We start from the raw sequence: 17662 nt of genomic DNA on the forward strand, positions 1-17662 counted from the left end.
TGCTCACAAGACCCCCGGGGAGATGCAGGGAAGGAGGCAGGCGCAGCCGCCCCCCCCCCTCCCCGATGCAGGGGGCGGATTTGCTGCCCGGCGCTTCGAGCCGGAGCTGAGTCCCCCCGCTACGTCACTCGCTCTGCATCTGCCGGCAGAAGCCAAGTGTCTCATCCAGCAAAAATTTCAGCCGGCTCCAAAACAGGAAGCACCTGGTGCTGGTGGGTGCTGGGGCAGCGCTGCCCAGCCCTCGGGGTGGCAGGAGGGGTGGGGGCACTCGGACAGCTCATTTCCCCTCCGAGCCCTCCAAGCAGCTGACGGAACTCGCCCCAGTGCTGCCTGTCACTTAAATCCCTTGGAAATGCTCACTGCTCCCCTGTCCTGCAGAAACCAGGCCTCTCTGCACATCCCTTGCTTCCAGGATCAGGGAGCTACAAAGCAATGGGATGAGCAGGAAGCAAGGCACCCTCCCCCCGCCTTCCCAAGCACTGCACAAGGCAGATTTTCTCCCATTAAAGATGTTTTTCCAGCTGGTTGAGAACGTTACAAGGGTGCCCAAGTTTGCTTGGAGAGCTAAGAGACTGAGCCACGCTGCAAAGCTGTGGTTTGGGCTTCTCTGGCAGCTCCACGCTCCAGCTGCAAGGCTGTATCATCGGCAGGGGCGGGATGAGGGCAGTCTGGGGCTGGCCCTGACCCTGGCTTCCCCCTGCCCGAGTCCCCGGTGACCAGGGTTGGTCACGGAGCAGCCCCGGGGCACACGAGGGGCACCACGGGGACACTCCCAGGAGCTGGGCACACGTGGAGCAGCTGCAGCAGCAAGGCAGGACAGCTAAGGAGGGGTGCAGATGGATGGGACGCGTGGGGACAGCAGGGGACAACTGGGCACGGTCACCTTGGGGGTGCTTGTCCCCAGGGGCCAAGGGAGCAGGCTCAGGGCACCTCTGTGCGTGGCCCTGGGAGCTGCAGAGGGCATCGAGGAGCTAAATCGGGGGCTGAATGAGTCACTCGCCACCACCCCCTTCTGCTCCAGCTGCCTGAGCACCCGGAGGGCTGGACCTCTTCCCAGCAAAGCACAGCTTTCTCTGAGGTTTTTGGGGTCCCCCACCAAGTCCTCCTGAGCTCAGCCATTCCCATCAGCCAGGGGAACGAAGAAGAACAACCACGAGACTCAGCAAACGCGCTCGGTCCCCGCAGGTCACAAGCCTTTCGCCCTCAGCGGTTGCTCCACATCGGGCAGACACCAGGGAACGTCCCAGGAGAGCGACTGCTGGGGAAAGGAGAATTCGGCTTCAATCCCTGATCACACCCACAGCCACCACTGGGCGCTGCAAGCAGGGACAAGCGAAGAGCAGCCCGTGCTGCTTCATCATCCCTTCCCACCCCTTCAACCCCAGAGGAAGCCACAGAGGACTGAGAGCTCTGGGAACGAGAAGTAATCAAAGACTGCAGAGCTGAGGGTTCAAAGCCACAGAAGCCAGCAGGCAGGGACATCCTTCCTGCTGCTGCCGTTCCCAGGCAGATTTACACGCCTGGTGGCTCCTGCCCACACCCCAAAAGAGCCCAGTAACCCCAGACTTTCAGGGGAACATCCCAGGCATGCCCAGGACGGTGCTGCAGGTTTGCATTTCCCAGCAGAACACCCACCTTCCCACCCGGGAAAGAAATGAATGACGCTGCCAGTGGGAACCAGCAGATACTGAGTTAAGCTGCACTATCAACAGATTTCCATGCCTTTCCTGACCCGTGCCCACCACGCTCAAACCAAGTGAACTGCAGACAGACCAAATCCTGCTTAAAATAACTCTGGGAGTTACACATCCTCCCAGCAAGGCTCGGGCTGAACGTCCACCGTGGGTTTGTGCAGCGGTGCCGTGGTCTGGCACCAAGTCACCCCTGCCCACCGCCGGGCTGCACGGCCGGGGACAGGGGCAGGATTTCGGATCTCAGCACAGACGGGCAGCCCACAGATGTGGCTGGTCCGAGGGTGTCCGGCCACCCCTGCCAGGAACTGCTGAGGCCGCACCAAAGCGCAAACGAGCTGAGCCAGGCTCGCCAGACCTCAAGGCAGGCGCCGCTCCAGGTCCCAGGGTGACCAAGAGGTCTGCCGGGGGACAGCTTGCCCTGGAAGTGACACGAGTCCCCTGGGAAAGGTGCCCGTGTCCCAAAGACAGCACACCGGGGGGTGTTACCAGCTGTGTTGGCTTTGAAGGGACGGGGGAAGAGCGCCAGCACTGCCCACCGTGCACACCAGAGCTGCTGGGAACCGCTGGCGCTGAGGATCCTGTTTGCAGAAGCTGGCTGGGAAGGCAACCTCGAGGACAGGCTGATCCCTCGCCAGATTTCTTCAGGGCACAAGCTGGGAGAAAACAGCTTTTTCTAATCTTCTCGTGTTACACAATTCCCCTTTGTGTGGGGCCGCCGAGCTGGGCTCCTTCTGGCCCATGCATCACGCAGGCCGTGCGGGACACGCTCGAGCACCGATGAGCGTGATGCAAGCCCCTGGCACTCGGATCAAACCACAAGGGAAGCAAGAGAAGGTGCCAAAAACTGGGAGTTTGGTTGCCTGGGATGGAAGGGACGGCGGAAAGCCACCACTGCTCTCATGTCACAGCGAGTGCGAATGGCTGGGCACACAGCAGAGCATGGATGGAGAGTGGTAGGGGGACAGAAGGGGCTGCTCCACGAGTGGCATCTCCTTTCCGACGTCCGCGTGATGCTGTGCAGAAATGGCAAGTGCCGAGCCCACCCACCCACACACAAGAGCGGTGGTTTCCAGCTCTCCAGATGTGCTTGGCAGAGAGAAGGCTTTGCTCAGCTCCATGCCCAGAGGAACGATGCTGGATCCAGCGCAGCCCTGTGCAGGTAATGCCACCGTCTTCTGGAAGGCCACCCACATCCTTCGCTCCTGAAGCCCAAAGAGGTGCAGGGAGCACCCAAGTAGAGACCCAAGCACCTCTGCTTGCAGACTGCAAAGCCCAAATCTTCTCCTGTAGACACACCAGCTCCACGCAGAGGCAGCAGGACCAGGCACCCTGGCTTTCCACAGGGAATGGGGAAGAAGACACGCAGGGCTAGCCCCAGCATGGGTGAAGATCCTGCTCCATCCATCGGGTCCCAGCACAAGAGGAATTGTGCTGCTGGTGGCCAGGTACTGGCTGAATAATGGCCCAGCTCTCCCGTCCCCTCCTGGAGGGCTCGAGCTCCTCAAGTAATGGAAGAGGCAGGCACGATGAAGGGGAAAAATTGATTGTTCCCTGCTGGGAGCTTGACCTGTTCCTGTGAGGAGCCCAGAGCAGCTACAGAGGCAGGGTCAGGAAGGAAAACAACACAGCACGTGAGTAATACGGCTGAGGGCTCCTCGGCCACAGGGTGTCCCATCCAACTCCAAGGCCAGCACTGAAACACGGGGACACGGAGGACAGCAACCCCGATCCAGAAGGGGACCCAGGAGCCCACAGGTTCTCACCGAGGATGAAGGGAGACATCATAAGGCACAAATCACACGAGATCCACTCAGAGATGTGGCTGCTCCTCCTCCCAAGCGGAGGGACTCAGCAGGAGGCTTGCTCTCGTGCCAGCCAGGACAGCGAAGTCTTGTGAGGCTCCTCAGACAAGCCTCTTTTGTTCTTTGTTCCCAGGAACCAGCCCTGGCTTGGCGGCCACCACGACACAAGCTCTGATGGAGCTCAGAGCCCAAACAGCCAGGGTGAGGGAAGTTTCTCTGAGACAATTCGGCGAATGCTCTCCCCAGGCCAACATCCATTCGAACCGTTCAGCAGGGCACTGCCGCACTGCTCCCAGCAGCATGCCTCAGGCAGCAGGACTGGAAACCCAGGTAGGCTCAACCTGAGACAATTCCTCTGGGTTTGGCAGGGTCAAGAGAGACTGTCCTCCCCAAAACTCTCCCTTCGGGACCCACAGAGACACAGGTTGCTTGCCAGACCTCGCCAGATCTATCCCAAAGAGCCAGCAACGCCCTGGCAGGTTGCAGAGGCAGGGACCTCCTGTAGGTGCCCCGTGAGTGATGGATTTCCCCAGCTGGCAGCACAGATGCTGTGCAGGATAAACCCCCACAAAGTAACATGTTTCTTAGCAAAGTATTAGAGACGAAGAAGGCGTGAGGTGCAGCAAAATGTTTTGTTTTACGGATTTAAACCTTCCCCTCTCCGAAAACAAGTTGTTCTGCAATGACAATTCAAGCTTGCTCCCTTCAAAAACATCAAAGGAAAATGCTTAAGCGTTTCTGCCTTTGTTTTTCACTTCACTCAGCCTAAAGTGCTTTCTGACTTAGCCCAGATTCCCAAACAGCCTCTGCAATGACACTTCCCAGCTCGTACAGCCTCTCCCTGCCAGCAGGCAGCCCCCCAGCTCTTCCCACAACTCCCTCCTTGCTTCCCAGGCAAGCCCAGCACCGCGGGCACGGCCCGCGTGGGAAATGAGGCGGTGGGAAAGATTTGGAAAACGCTTTTTCTCTGCTAAACCCATCCCTGCGGGACAAGGGGTCACGACAAGACAAGGAGAGGAGAGCAGATGTGGGTCACCTTACCTCGGAGAGCTTGACGCGCCCCTCCAGGAAGGAGCAGTCGGCGGCGTTGTGGGTGCAGATGTGCCGGTATTTGCACCAGTGGCAGGGGAAGGAGCCGTTCACGCAGGACAGGCAGCTGCGGAAAGAGCGAAGCAGGCAGCGTTAGGTGGCAGCAGCAGGGGCCAAACCTCGTGGCAGCACCAGGACCGATCCTGCATGGGGACTACACAACACCACGAGGTCGGCCGGTGTGTAAAGGAGGGGGTTCAAGGCCCCTCTCCCCCCAACCCCAAGGGATGGCAGAGAGCTGTGCACCCAGGGCTTTGCTACCCAGGCTCAGCAACACCAAAGGGGCGCTTCATCCTTCCCCCAGCACCCACCACGCTCCCCCTGCTTGGTGGAGCTGAGCCCATCCCTCCCCACCAGCCCGGGAAGGGGCCGCGCTGCAGCTTTGGGAGCTGGATTTTGCTGTGATGAAAGGCAATTCTAGCACGAGCAGGCAGAACAAGGGCTCTCCGCTGCGGGGAGAGGGGGCGGAAGAGCCAGCTTAATGCACGCTCATTGAGAGGGGAAAATAAGAAGTGGCTAAAGGTTGGGTCAGATTAACGTCTCGGGACTGTGGTGCCTTTCAGCCGCGCACAATGCGCCGTGTGTGACCCGCTCCCCAGCCCCCTCGTCCCCAGCCCTTTGCGGCAGCGTGTGCACGTGCCTCCCACCCAAAATGTCTCCCTCTTCCTGCATAGGAACTCCGGGATGGGCACCCCAAATCCCTGTCCCTGCATCCTTCAAAGGTGCGGGGACAGCTCAGGGTGCCCAGGCACACGTGGGGCTTTGTGGGGCCACAGCTCCCCGCCCGGGGGGCTTCACACCCTGTTACATCCACAGCGATAGCTTCCTAAATCCATGCGCACGCGCTAAGGAAATATTTAATTAAGCTGCTTGTAAAGGGGGCTGGAAGTCATTTCCATGTTTCGCTCACATTTTCACTTCCAAATGAACAGCCCTTTTAGCTTTACCCACAAATATGCTAATTGAGATGCTCCTTATGCAAATATATGCAATTTTATTTCAGCTGCGGAGATTTGACTTAAAAGCACAGCCGTAGCCTCCTATCTCCGGTTGCTTTGATGGAGGGAGGTGCAGGGGGGGAGGCGCGGGGGACACAAAAGGACCGCTCCTACCCCTGGTCCTTGCCCTAAAGGGCTCAAGCACAACCTGGGGGGCAGGTAAATGCGGGACATGGAGACAGCAGGGCAGAGAAAGCAGGGTTAATCCTCGGGGAAGCACAGCCACCACCGAGGCCATTCAGCAGAGGCACACAAGCAGCAGGGGTGAGCTGCTGCACGCCAGGGGGGTTCGCAGCCATGAGGCCTTTGGGGTCCTGAAGAGAGGCCCCGAGTCCCTTACATGCCACCCGGTGCCATGCGGGACACCTCCACCTCCTAACTCACTCCCTGCTGGCTGCTTCTAACCGACCGGGTCGCTTTTAAAGCGATAATTTTCAGAGATGATTTTCAAAGAGCCACCATAAGTACGCTCACACACACCTCTGGCCCCACAGCACCTAAGGCCTGTCGTCCCAGGGAGCACAGCCTAGAGGCCAAAAAAACAAAAAAATAAACAAAAAAAAAAATAAAAAAAAGAATTAACCCCCCCAGCCAGGGGCCACAGGCCCGGCCCTGCTGCAGGACAGGCCGAGCTCCAAGGTCAGGCCCCGTGGAGGGGCCGGGGCTGTCCCCGGGCAGCCATTTGTCCCCACGGCCTGTTCCCCACGCGGGAGCAGGCTGCTCGGCAGCACGGTGCCATCTGTGCTGTCTCTCTCCTTCCCACGGTCAGGCACTTCTCCCTCGTCACTTCTTGCCTAAGAGGCTTTCATCACTCCTGATAATTAGGGGGAGTTTCTCCCGCATGTGCTGAAGCCCCCCCCCCTCTCCCCGAAGCGAGGCAGGGCGAGCAGCCCGACCAGGCACAGCACCGATACACGGACCCTTGGGGACCCTCGGTTTGCTCCCCTCGTCCCCAGTGCCTCCCCCCGAGCCCTTACAGGGACCAGGCAGAGGCACAGCCCGCAGGGAGGGCAGGGAAAAGGAGGGGGCACCTCGGCTGTGCTCCCCTCCCTCCTAACACCCTTGTGCACAAGGAGCTGTAACCTCTCCAGGATTTCAGGATCGCTCTGCACAGATCCCCCATCCTGAAACAAGCCCGGGCTTGCTGCCTGCCATAAATCCGCCCCCAGAAAGAGCCGGCAGGCGGCTCCCCACCAGCAGCAAGGGGACAGCACAGCTCTGGGCAGGCTGAGGGCAGCACCGGAGCCTGCCCGCAGCGTTGGTGCTTGCCCCCGGCTCACTGCCAGGCTGGCTCGAGGTCTCCCGGTGCTGTCCCCTTGGTTTTCCAAACCAAGCTCCGGCAGCCCCAGCAATGCCACAGCTCTCTCTTGGTCGCTGCAGCTATCTCCTGGTCAGAAAAGCCAGCGGGGAGCAGGCTCACCGCCCCCTGCCCTTCCCAGCTCCCAGCCCCAGGCGTGCCACGCGTGCCTCGCCTCCGCATCGGCATCCAGCCGGCCTGGGAACGCGGCCGCTCGCTTCCCTTATCTCCGGCCTGAAAGAGCCGAGAGCTCTCCAGTGCTCCGAGCGGAGAGGGAAAGGCAGAAAACAAAACCGGCATCCGCAGGAGCGAGATAAGGCTGGGCGAGCAAACAAGGGAGGGAGGGAGAGAGGGGAAGGAGAGGTTGGCTAAAGGTGAACCCCACCAGCTCCATCCAGCTCGCAAGTGGCCTTTGGAGAAGCAGCAAGGCAGGGGAATAATCCTGTGCTGAACAGGGGAGGGGAGGGCTGGGATGTGTGCACTCATGATGGGGCTATTGCCATGGAGCAGCGTGTTTTTTGGGGAAGGACACAGCACAAACTGCAGTGAGATGAGATGGGCCGAGTTCAACGGCACCCAGTGCAGAACGAGGGAGGGCCACCGAGAGGGGAACGACGAACACGGCACTGGTGTAAACAGCATCTGCGTGCACTCGCCACAGACCGCCCACGAGCCCCCAGGCTGCTCCTCAGACCTTCTCCTGGCAAGGAGGATGCGTCCTTAGTGAATACCCAGCTCCAGCACAGCCTGCATCTGGAGCAGCAGCTGCACAGGGTGAGGGGCCGAGCTGCAGCACTTGGGGCTCTATATCCTTCATTTTGCCCCAGGGAGAGGGGGAAGCTGGAAGAGCAGCAGGAACAGGCAGGCAGTGCCCCCAGCCCCTACCCAGACCCCCGGCACGAGGCAGACCCACGGCAGGAGATCCGCTCTCACCTCCCTCCAGTCCTCTCCGCCCATCTCAAACCACCAACTTGCTGCCCTCCCTTTTCTGGGGGGCTTTTCCATCCCTGCTGTGATGGGTTTTGCTCAGGGTCCCGCTCACAGGTTGCAGGGGTTGGGCACAGGAAACCCACCGTGTCTGCACATCTCCCGGCCTAGAGCTTGCAGAATCGGACCCTGAGTTTTAAACTCTTCAGAAGTAACTCATTTGAAACACCCCACCAGGCTGTACCAGCCCCCCCCCTCGCTCACAGCAATCGTGACCTAACAGAGGTTATCCCGAGCAGTCTCTGGCGAGATCCTACAAGGTTTCCCGCCCGCCCTAGCCTAGGAACAGGCGCAGATCTGTTACCGCCTCGCAGCTCAGAGGTGGTAAAACACGGATACACTTAGTGAGCTGCCTGCAGCCATCTGTCCGTGCCGTGGAGGAGAAAGCATCTGCAAGCAGCTGGAAATCAGCAGCCCTGGCTTTGCAAGCAGCTACCGAGCGCGCCGCAGGCAGCCCGGCCGGACAGGAGCCTGGTAACAAGGCTGGCACTGTCCCACGCTGCCACCAAGCAGCTGGGACAAAGCAACCGGCCGGCGGGCTCTGCGGCACGGCAGGCGGGCAAGGAGAGCAGCCCCGCTGCCCCCAGCCCCTGAGCAAGGCATTAAAATCCCATTTGCCTAATGGAGACTTATAGGGCCAGCCCGACCTGTGCGACGGGGCTGCCCTACTCGAACGCAGCAGTCGCATCTCTCCAGCCAGGACAGATGTCTGCACACCGCTCAAGGTGCTCAGCACCCTTGGAGACACTCAGCACCCCGGCACCACAACTGGCACAGCCACGAGGGCAGTACCACCGTTGCCCCGTGGATGTGCACAAGCACAGCACAGGCATCCATCGGCACCAATTTCAAGTCTGCCCGGCTCCTCTCTCTCAGCATCAGTCACCCTCACCTGGGATTTTTCTCCTTTGCCTGTGCCACCGCCCGGGTTTTGCTTCCACGCTGCTCGTGGCCGTGGGTTTGCCTCTCCCCACGTGCCAGGGGCATTTTGGTGTTGGGCCAAGCACACCACAGCATCACACAAGTGCCAGTGCTCACATCCTCCCTGTCGCCTCCACTTGCCAGCCCCCCAGGACCAAAAAGACGAACCCCAGCAGCGGTTAAGAACCTGAATTTCCAGAAGGGAAACCCAGACGGCAGGCATGGGAGCAGTGGGAAGAACCGCGTCTCGGCTGTCCTTGGAAACAGCTGGGTATGGTGGCTGTCGGAGGCAGGGGCTGGACGAGGGGGCTCTGTGCCAGCCCCACGCAGGCTCCCCTGGGGCCCCCAGCTCTGCAGCTCTCATATCCGAGGAATTCCCCTCTCCTCGTGCTCCCCGCCCTCGCCCTGCATTGTTCTCTGGCTTCGCGGGGGGATTTCCCATTCACCCACCTCACTGCGCTGGAGGCAGGCGGGGAGCCTGGCATCCCGGCTTTATCTTTAAAGGGGACTCATTTCCCAGAGAATGCTTTGAAGAGGGAGCTTAATGCTTACAAAGACAACCTCCGCATCTGCACACAGGCACTCCGGACACAGGCTGATTCATTAGACTATCAAAGCCGCCGAGTGGTCTTCAAATGTGTGCGCCTGATCAATGCCCCATAGGAAGCCCCCGAGGGAACCACGCAGGCCTCCAGCCCAGTGCTCCCCATCCCAAGCCCACAGGGGCAGCCCCGTGAGCTTGTGGATACCCTCCTGCATCCCTCTCTGCAAAGGCCCCAGTTTTCTGCACTCAACTCCAGGTTTCCTCTTCTCCATTCAATGCAGATGGTGGCTCCACCAGCAACCCCCTCCCCGATGCACAAACCTTCAGGAGAAAAAGACCCAAAACCTGGAGAAAAATACCCCAAATGTCACAACCTGGAAAAAATGTGCCTGAGCCCCAGAGGAGCTTTCCAAGTGACCCAGAGCAGGAGGAAAGCCTTCCCCCAAGGACATGATGCGCTGTCCTTCCATGCACAGGAGCGCTCCACGTGCTCCACAGGGCATGAGCTGGTGACAGGGGTCTCGGTGCAGACCCAGCACTCTCTACTTCGCATCGTCCTGCCAACCTTTAGCAAAAATCCCCCTGCTGAGGAATTCAGGAGCATCTGACCCCAACCAGCCAACGTCCCTGACACATGCACACCCCCTGTGCATGGAGCAACCGGTGTTTGCGACCAGATCCCTCCCTGCCTCATCATACAACAGTTTTACCCATCCTCAAACACCTTGTGGCCTCAAAAGCCTGCTGAAATTCCTGCCTGCTGTGAGATGCCTTGCCTCCAAAGAAAGGCTCAGTGAGACAAACCCCCACCTGCCTCCTTGGCTGCATCTCCGCCTCCTCGCAGGCTGCGGCAGGAGCTGGGCACAGGGCTTGTCCTCCTCGCTCTTAACAGGAAACGATTTGTTTTCATCACAAACAAACCTTGCTCATTTTTCAATCACAACAAGCTCTGCCTCCCCGCTCTCCCCTCGAATCCAGCAGAGCTAGGACAAGGCCCTGCTGCGGGGCTTTTCTGCAGGAGGAGCTGGAGCAGCCCTGGTGCAGTGCCTGGTACTGCCAGCACACCCCTCTCCGTGTTGTTACACCATTTATTGTGATTTACACCCTTTCTGTGTCACCTGGGGATCACCCACATCAGCCCAGCTCCCAGAAAAAGGGGACTGAAAACAGTCCAAAGTCACAGCATCATCCCCCTGCTGAAGAGGCTGGTGCCAAAGGGATCCCTTGTTGCAAGCAGCCAGCTGGAAGCGTCCTGTAAAGGGGCACGGCGCCTGCTCGCTCCCTGAAAACCACAAGGCATATCAATCAGGCATCCCAAAACAAGAGCTATCCTGAGCATCTGAGTCTGTACTAAGAATTTCAGGCTGCAGGTGTTAGAAAGGGAAAATCAGAGAAAGAAGAGGCACCTGATGAAAGCCCGAAAGGCACTGAGAGTTGTGGGAAGGAGCCTGGAACAAACCCTCAGCACCTTCCGCCTTGGAAATGCACGGGGAGAGAGTCGTGAGATGCTGTAAGGAGCAAAGACCTGGGATGCTTGCACAGGATCCGACCCGCAGCCACCAAAAGGCAGTGCGTTTTGCAGATGCCTTTACAGGCATTTGCTGAAAACCGTAGGGGTCAGACCCAAAGCCACACAGGTGGAGGAGCATCAGCTCCCCAGGAGCTGCTCCGGCTTACACCAGCAGAAGAGCTGCCTTGCAATTCCCCTATCTTTCCCCAGCAGTTTGAAAATCTCACCTAAACGTTTCATCCTCGGCTGAGGAATGATTTCGACGTGCAGGCCTCTGGCTCCCAACCCAAGCAAAGCTGCCCAAATGTAAAACGAAAACATAATGCACGGTCATCAGAGAACTCCACAGGAAAAACATTAGCCTCGTGGAAAAGCACATTGTTCCTAATACAGAATTTATCAGGCTGACTTATAGATTTTCCTCTGCAAAACATGAAACCTGGATCTGAAAGGCTATTAACTCCAAAGAGATCCATTAAAGACGCCTGTCTGCAAATGGTATTTAAAAGTATTGCATCACCCTCGAGATTGTCATGTTCTTTGGGTATGATTCGACTGCAGGTCACATAGTTAAAACTGCCTCCAAACCCTAAAATTCTTGACGTAAAGAAAATAATAATAATGTTCACCAGCCTAGAACGTGGACTTTTCTATCAGCTCCAGCCGGAGCCCATAAATATTAATGCATCCATAATTAGCCTTTTTAAATAATGCATCCAAAATTAAACATCAATGCAGTAATAAATCAGTCAGGGCTCTTTGTTGTAGGTTTGTTGGGGAAGAGGGGGGTGGGTTTTTTGCTCCTATGTCAGGCACATAAAATAAAATGCCAATTCCCTCCCCAGCCCTTCCCGCTGGACCAAAACGCTGTGGCCCTCGTTGGGCTAATCCGATCCTCCTCGTACTTAAAAGTCTTGTTTCTATCGTTTAGAAAAATAAAAGTCGCATCTGCTTTCTGATTTGCAAAATAATGACATGCAGCCACCCTGAGCCAAAGCTGAGCTCATGTTATTGAAACCACACAACGTGAAGGGAGACAAAGCTCATCTCGGGAGGCAAGGTGAGTGCGAAAGTCAAGTTTGCAAACTCCCTCCTCCCTCGCTCCCCCTCCTCGCCGTCGCGGCGCTCCCTGGAGAAAATCCTGCTGCTTGCACCAGCGCAGGCAGGGCAGAAACCCAGGGGCTGCGATGCACAAGGCTTGCAGGGCCCCAGTGGAGTGGCAACAGCTTCATTTTGCTTTCTCACCTCGATAACCCTGGGCCTTTCGGAGGCAGGCCTCACTGCACGCACCCAGCTGGGGTGCCCGCATCTCACCTGCCTTCCCCTGATCCACGTGGGAACCACAGCTCGCTCGCCGAACACAACCTCCTAAGCCAGGCTAGATCCTCGGCAAAAAGCTGTCCCAGAGATCACTCCGCGTTTGCTTATCTATAATTACTGATCAGCCCGAGTGCCACCATCCGTGGGAGGTTGCTGGCAGGAGAAGGAAATTGCTCGCATTCTCCAGCTCCAAATCCTTTGCCCAAACACATCCCAGCATCTTTTCTAGCGTTCCCCGGCGCAGCCCTCTCCCTGAGCACGCTGCCCACAGCTCCTCATCAGCAGCTCGCTCCTAGAGACTTCAGCCACCGTGCTTAGACAGCACGTCAATAATCCACGCCTCCTGTTTTATCCCATGCACATCTCAGACTGCCTAAAAACCCCTACTTGAAGTAGGTTTCAAGGCAGCCTGACGAGAAAGCAGATTCACAATCGCTTCCAGCGAGGCAATTCTCGGGTAAAGGCCCCACGACACGCAGCAGGTTCCATGCGGCGCTGCTGGGACTTCCCAGCTCCCTCTCCACATGGCTGGGAAGCAGGTACCCTCAGAGGAGAACACGGGCTCTCCTTTTGCATAGCCAAGTCGCTCCTGTTAACTGTTTCCAGGGATAACAACAAGACGCTTGGCATTTGCAGTCACATGGACTGCTCCTGCCTGCAATGCAGTAAATTCGCTTTTTCAAACCGAAAGCCCTGCTCTTAAGTGAGGTTCAGGCCCTGATGCTGCGTGTTCCCACGTGCCCAAACCAGCTGTGGGCTCTCTGGTCACTGTCCCTGTTTACAAGGGCAGGAGGAGGAGGTTCCTCACTGCCAGTACCGCTACACTCCACTTTCCTTTCTTCTTGCAGCATCAGCACCCACAACCTGAGGTCTGCCCCTGCCCAAGGCTCACGCTGTCCAGCCAATCTGTCCCCAGAGCACACTCACGAAGCCCAGGTCACTTACGACTGATGGACGCTGCAGTTGTAGAACACAAAATCCACAGAGGCAAATTTCTTCCCCGTCTCTTTAGATTTCAGGTAGAGCTTCACCACTCGCTTGTCCCCTGGGAGAGAGCAAGGCAGAGAAGGGCATCAGAAAGGACACGGTGCGCAGCCGAGCATTCAGCCCAAGGCTTGTGATGGGCTGGAAGGATCTGGGCAACTACTCCACTCATCCCAGTCAACTAACAAAACCTCCAGATCTGGAAATACAAGGAGGGTGCCCACCCACACCCACCCAGCCACCAAACGGGTCAGCAAGGCACAGGCACAGCACCAAGCCCCTCCAGCGAACTGCAGCTGTCAGCACGGAGGCAGCTGAAGTACACCAGTGGTGCTGGAGGGGAACTTAACAGTTTAGGGGGCACCAGCATCCTAAAGTCTGTGGATATGTGCAGTACCTCTGCCCAGAAATGGTCCACAGCTGGGGAACGAGGCCAGGGTGCCCAATAATTAGCAGGACTGCTGCACAAACCGTTGTAGTGCCAGCATGTAGCTGTGCCATGGCTTGGAAGAGAGCAAGGAGCTCAAGGACAACACTGCTCCTCAAGAAGCAGCAAAGTCCTTTTCCTCCTACACCCCAAGAATCCTGCTCGGACCCCGGGGATCACTGTCACGGGAGGGCTGCCCTCCTCGGTGCCTGGCTATGGGGCAGCCGCCGGGACAAGGTTGGCCTTGGGCTTTCTTCCAACCCCACGCCCAAGAGACCCGAGCTCACCGCGGCCCCTGGTGATGGGGATGACGTCCTTGGCAGAGGGAGAGCTGCAGTAGATCCTCCCGTCCTCGATGCGGCTCTCGGACTCAGTGAAGTCTTCGAAGGAGCAGTTGACTCCTGCCGAGAGGTCTGGGACGTTCCAGGCCTGCAGGACCAGCTGGGGAGAGAGAAGGCAAAGCATTGCCCCAGGAAACTACCAAAAGGACTCCTTTGTGGCTGCTATGAGCAAACCCAGCCAACAGAAAAGACCACAGGGGTGCGATCCCACCTCCCTCAGCCACACGTGGTGGGGAGACTTGCCCCAGGCAAGCACCATCCACCTCCAGGACCTCCCCAGCCAAGCCGAGAGCACAGAATTAAATGGGTTAAGAGTGAACAAATCACAGCCTGACATCCTCTGCCCTCTCCTGCACCACAAACCATCACACCTCACCTCCCTACAGAGACCAAGCCCAGTGTTTGGCTAAAGCATATTTCAGAAAAAGGCATCCACTGCTGCAGACATCAAGAGGGGAGGAATCCACCTCTTCCTTTGCAAATTCATCGCTGGGGTCAGCAGTTCTCGCTTTACAAAACGCTCGCCTTATTTCTCATTTGAATTTTTCTCAGCTTCCAGCCATTAGTTCTTGTTACGCCTTTCCTTGATAGATTAAAAAGCCCTTTAGTCCCTGATATTTGCTCCTTGTAAAGGCACTTATACTCTGTAATCAAGTCACCTCTTAATCTTCTTTTTGATAAGCTAAGCAGATTGAGCTCTGGAAGCCTCGCACTGGAAGGCATTTTCGCCAGCCTCCAGCTCATTTACATGATGTTTACCAAAGGGTTCAGCCTGCTCCTTTAAACACTCACTCCGGCCCGAGTGCCGCGTCCTGGTGTCGATCACACCGGACCCCCGCGTCGCACCCAGCCGGCAGGCACAGAAATAACCACAGAGGGCTGAAAAGCTACGAGCTCAAAACCCCTCCCGGCTCGCAGCCTGCCCCCGGGAGCCCTTCCTGACACAGCAGCGCACCGAGGACACCGCGTGGCCCCGGGATCCCATCCAAAGGCACTGCTTTCCAGGACATCTCTCGAAAGCCGACCTTCCTCCTCGAGCTCTCACTCTGGTTTTGAGGTATCGGCACCAAACCCACTCCCTCTGCTACACCAGCCCCGCTCGAACCCCATAGCTCGGCGTGGGGATCGCATCCCCGGCACCACGTAGCGCAGCACCCCTCGTGTCCCCTGTGGATCTCACCAGCAGCTCCCCCACATTTATTTCCACGTTACCAATGACAGTGCGAAGGGCGGCTGAGCCGCCCTCCGATCCCCGCAGAAGCACTTGCAGAAGGTTGCCGCTCAGTGACAATTCCCCTCTGACGACGACTTGGAGATCTGTCACGGAGCCAGTTCTTAATCCACTTAACACGTGCTTTATCAATATTGCATAATGCTAATTTTTAATCAGGATGTTGTGTTGTACCGAGTCAAACGCCTTGTAGAAGGCTAAAGACATCACATCCCCGCAGTCCCTCTTCTAATTCAAGTCGTAATTTCATCAAAGCACAAAATGTGGTTTGTTTGACAGAAAACCACATGGACTGGCATTAATTACATTCCCATCTTTGATTCTTTATCACTTGTATCTTGCATCGTTTTTTCCCACTAGTTTTTCCTCAACCCAGTGTCAAATCAAGCCAACTGTAACCATTTGGCCATCCCCTGTGCCCTTTCTGCATCTGGGCAGGAAAACGAGCACCTCCTCTGTTGCCTGGACTTTTCTCGGCGTTGCTTTGTTTATCACAAAGCCACTTCTGCAAGCCAAGGAATGCTCTGGCCATCTCCTTCAGGACTCCTGAGTGCCAGACATCCAGACCTGGCAGTTTTCGAGAGTTTATTGCTAGTATAAGCTGTTTTGCGTTCTCTTTACAGTGCTAATGGCCTGGAAAATACTTGGTGGAAATACATCATCCTCTCTGTCTGCACAGACAGGGCTGTGCATCTAAGCCTCATCCCAAAATATCCACTGCTGGCCGCTGTCAGAGACAGGATATCGAGCGAGATGGCCTACACGTGGCACTTCTGATGTTGTTATTTATATTACGGAGAAATATTTATTGCTCCGTTATGTCTTTTCTGAATAATAATCAGCCGCTCTATTACCTCCATCCAGCAATAGGCCAGCCCTCATCAATCCCCTGCACTTTGCTCCACTTTATTTGTATCAGACCTCTCTTCCCCTTCCTCCCTCTTTGTTGTACCCTCGTTATTTATTTTAATTGCTGCCCTCCCGGCTCGGCAGCTGCCTGGGCAGCAGGGGTGCTTACCGGGACCTCCGACATGGTGACCGAGATGTTCTTGGGCTGGACGGTGAGCTGCACGCACTGCCGCAGGTCGGAGGCGAAGCGCTGCGGCTCGTCCGCCCGCTCGCACCGGTCCTTGCGCGAGCATCTGCGGGGGGGACGAAACGCGGCGGTGAGCAGACAACAAACAGGCTGTGAGACACCCTGCTGCGGGACGTCGTGTCCGGCTAGGGACCTCGAATGCTCAAGGTAGGGCTAGGAGCTCTGTTTTCCCCTCGTGCCAGCACCCCCGCCCCGCATGGCCGTGCTCACACCCCTCGCATCTCGCCCTGCAGCCGCTGTGCCCAGCGCACACGTTCACAGCCCGCGACGCTCCATCACCTCCCACCCCGGGCGCCTCGCCTGTCCTCACAGAGCAAACAACTCCCTCCCGCTGCTCTTCGTGCTTTCCGCAATATTATTTCATTACGGGAGGCGTTTTAATACGACAGCAGGCAAAACGGAGAGGGAGAGCAAACCGTGCGTGCGCCGTACGGTGCTGGCTGAAATGGGAGGAGGCGAGGAGCTGGCACGGCTGTAAGAAGCCCCTCGGGGGGCTCCAGACCCCACGGTTGGGTGTGAGGACCAGGATAGTGGTGGTGCTGGACACGGTTTACAAATCTCTGGGGCTGTGGGACTGGCCTGAGGTACTCACATGTTGTGCAGGACGCACCAGCCGCAGTGGGGGTCCCGGGAGCCCAGGCACAGCTCGCAGCTCTCGTACTGCTCGCAGCTCTCCACCGGCACCCGCGTCACCTGCGGGACAAGGCAGGGAGTGAAGCAGGGGACAGGCTGCTGGGGACAGCAGGGACAGCAAGGGGTGACACTGCCCGGCATCCCTCCTGCTCACCGGGCTCCACGGGGCACAGATCCAAGCAGGGAAAGGCTTGGACATCACACCGTTGAGTTTGGGAGCTCTGCATGGACAACATCTCCTGGCTGGCCCAGATGGGGAAACCTTTCTTTGCAGAGTTTAGGGAATGGCTCAGCCCCAGCTCCCACCTCCTCCTGCACACCCCCGTGGCTGGCAGCCCCGCTCCAAAAGGGTTACGGCTCCTTTATTAATTGCTCCTCCACATTTGATTAAAACCCCCTCGTTCTCCGAGCCCTTCGAGCTCTGTTACAACTGTTCATTTAATTACTTTCCAGCAGCACTCTGATAACGCCACGCTGTCGTACGGAAAAGAGCGGCTTTTATTAAGGAGCAGGGAGGAGAAGCAGGGGGATGGGGCAGGGGCTCGGGAAGCTGCCCGCACCATTTCTGTGCCTCAGTTTCCCCACTGTTCCCGTGGGGCAGGACTCGCTCAGTAGCATTCCTAAAACAACCTCTGCCACCCAAGAAAAGGGTCACGGTCTCAGCCAGGGACCCCTCCTCCGTCCTGCCAGGCCAGGGGATGGGCTCAGCGTGATGTGGCCTGGCACTGCCCTAGCCTCAAATTCTGGAGCCCAGATCCCCTCTCTGCCTCACCTGCAAAGCCTCAGGT

General features: G+C 57.5%; 1 protein-coding gene across 6 annotated transcripts in view; it reads right to left on the reverse strand.

The window, feature by feature from the left end:
* The window catches only part of PLXNA1 (plexin A1), a 107474-nt gene that overhangs the window by 45617 nt on the left and 44195 nt on the right, over positions 1-17662 (reverse strand). For all 6 annotated transcript variants that reach the window (XM_035546740.2, XM_035546737.2, XM_035546736.2 and 3 more), the window contains exons 5-9: positions 16834-16934; positions 16164-16287; positions 13861-14014; positions 13108-13207; positions 4538-4652 (exon numbers count right to left, since the gene is read on the reverse strand). In XM_035546740.2, coding sequence (XP_035402633.1) covers positions 4538-4652; positions 13108-13207; positions 13861-14014; positions 16164-16287; positions 16834-16934 — 594 coding nt within the window. The remainder of the gene's footprint in view (positions 1-4537; positions 4653-13107; positions 13208-13860; positions 14015-16163; positions 16288-16833; positions 16935-17662) is intronic.

The sequence above is a fragment of the Cygnus atratus genome, chromosome 10 (genome assembly GCF_013377495.2).
Source record: "Cygnus atratus isolate AKBS03 ecotype Queensland, Australia chromosome 10, CAtr_DNAZoo_HiC_assembly, whole genome shotgun sequence".
NCBI lineage: Eukaryota > Metazoa > Chordata > Aves > Anseriformes > Anatidae > Cygnus > Cygnus atratus.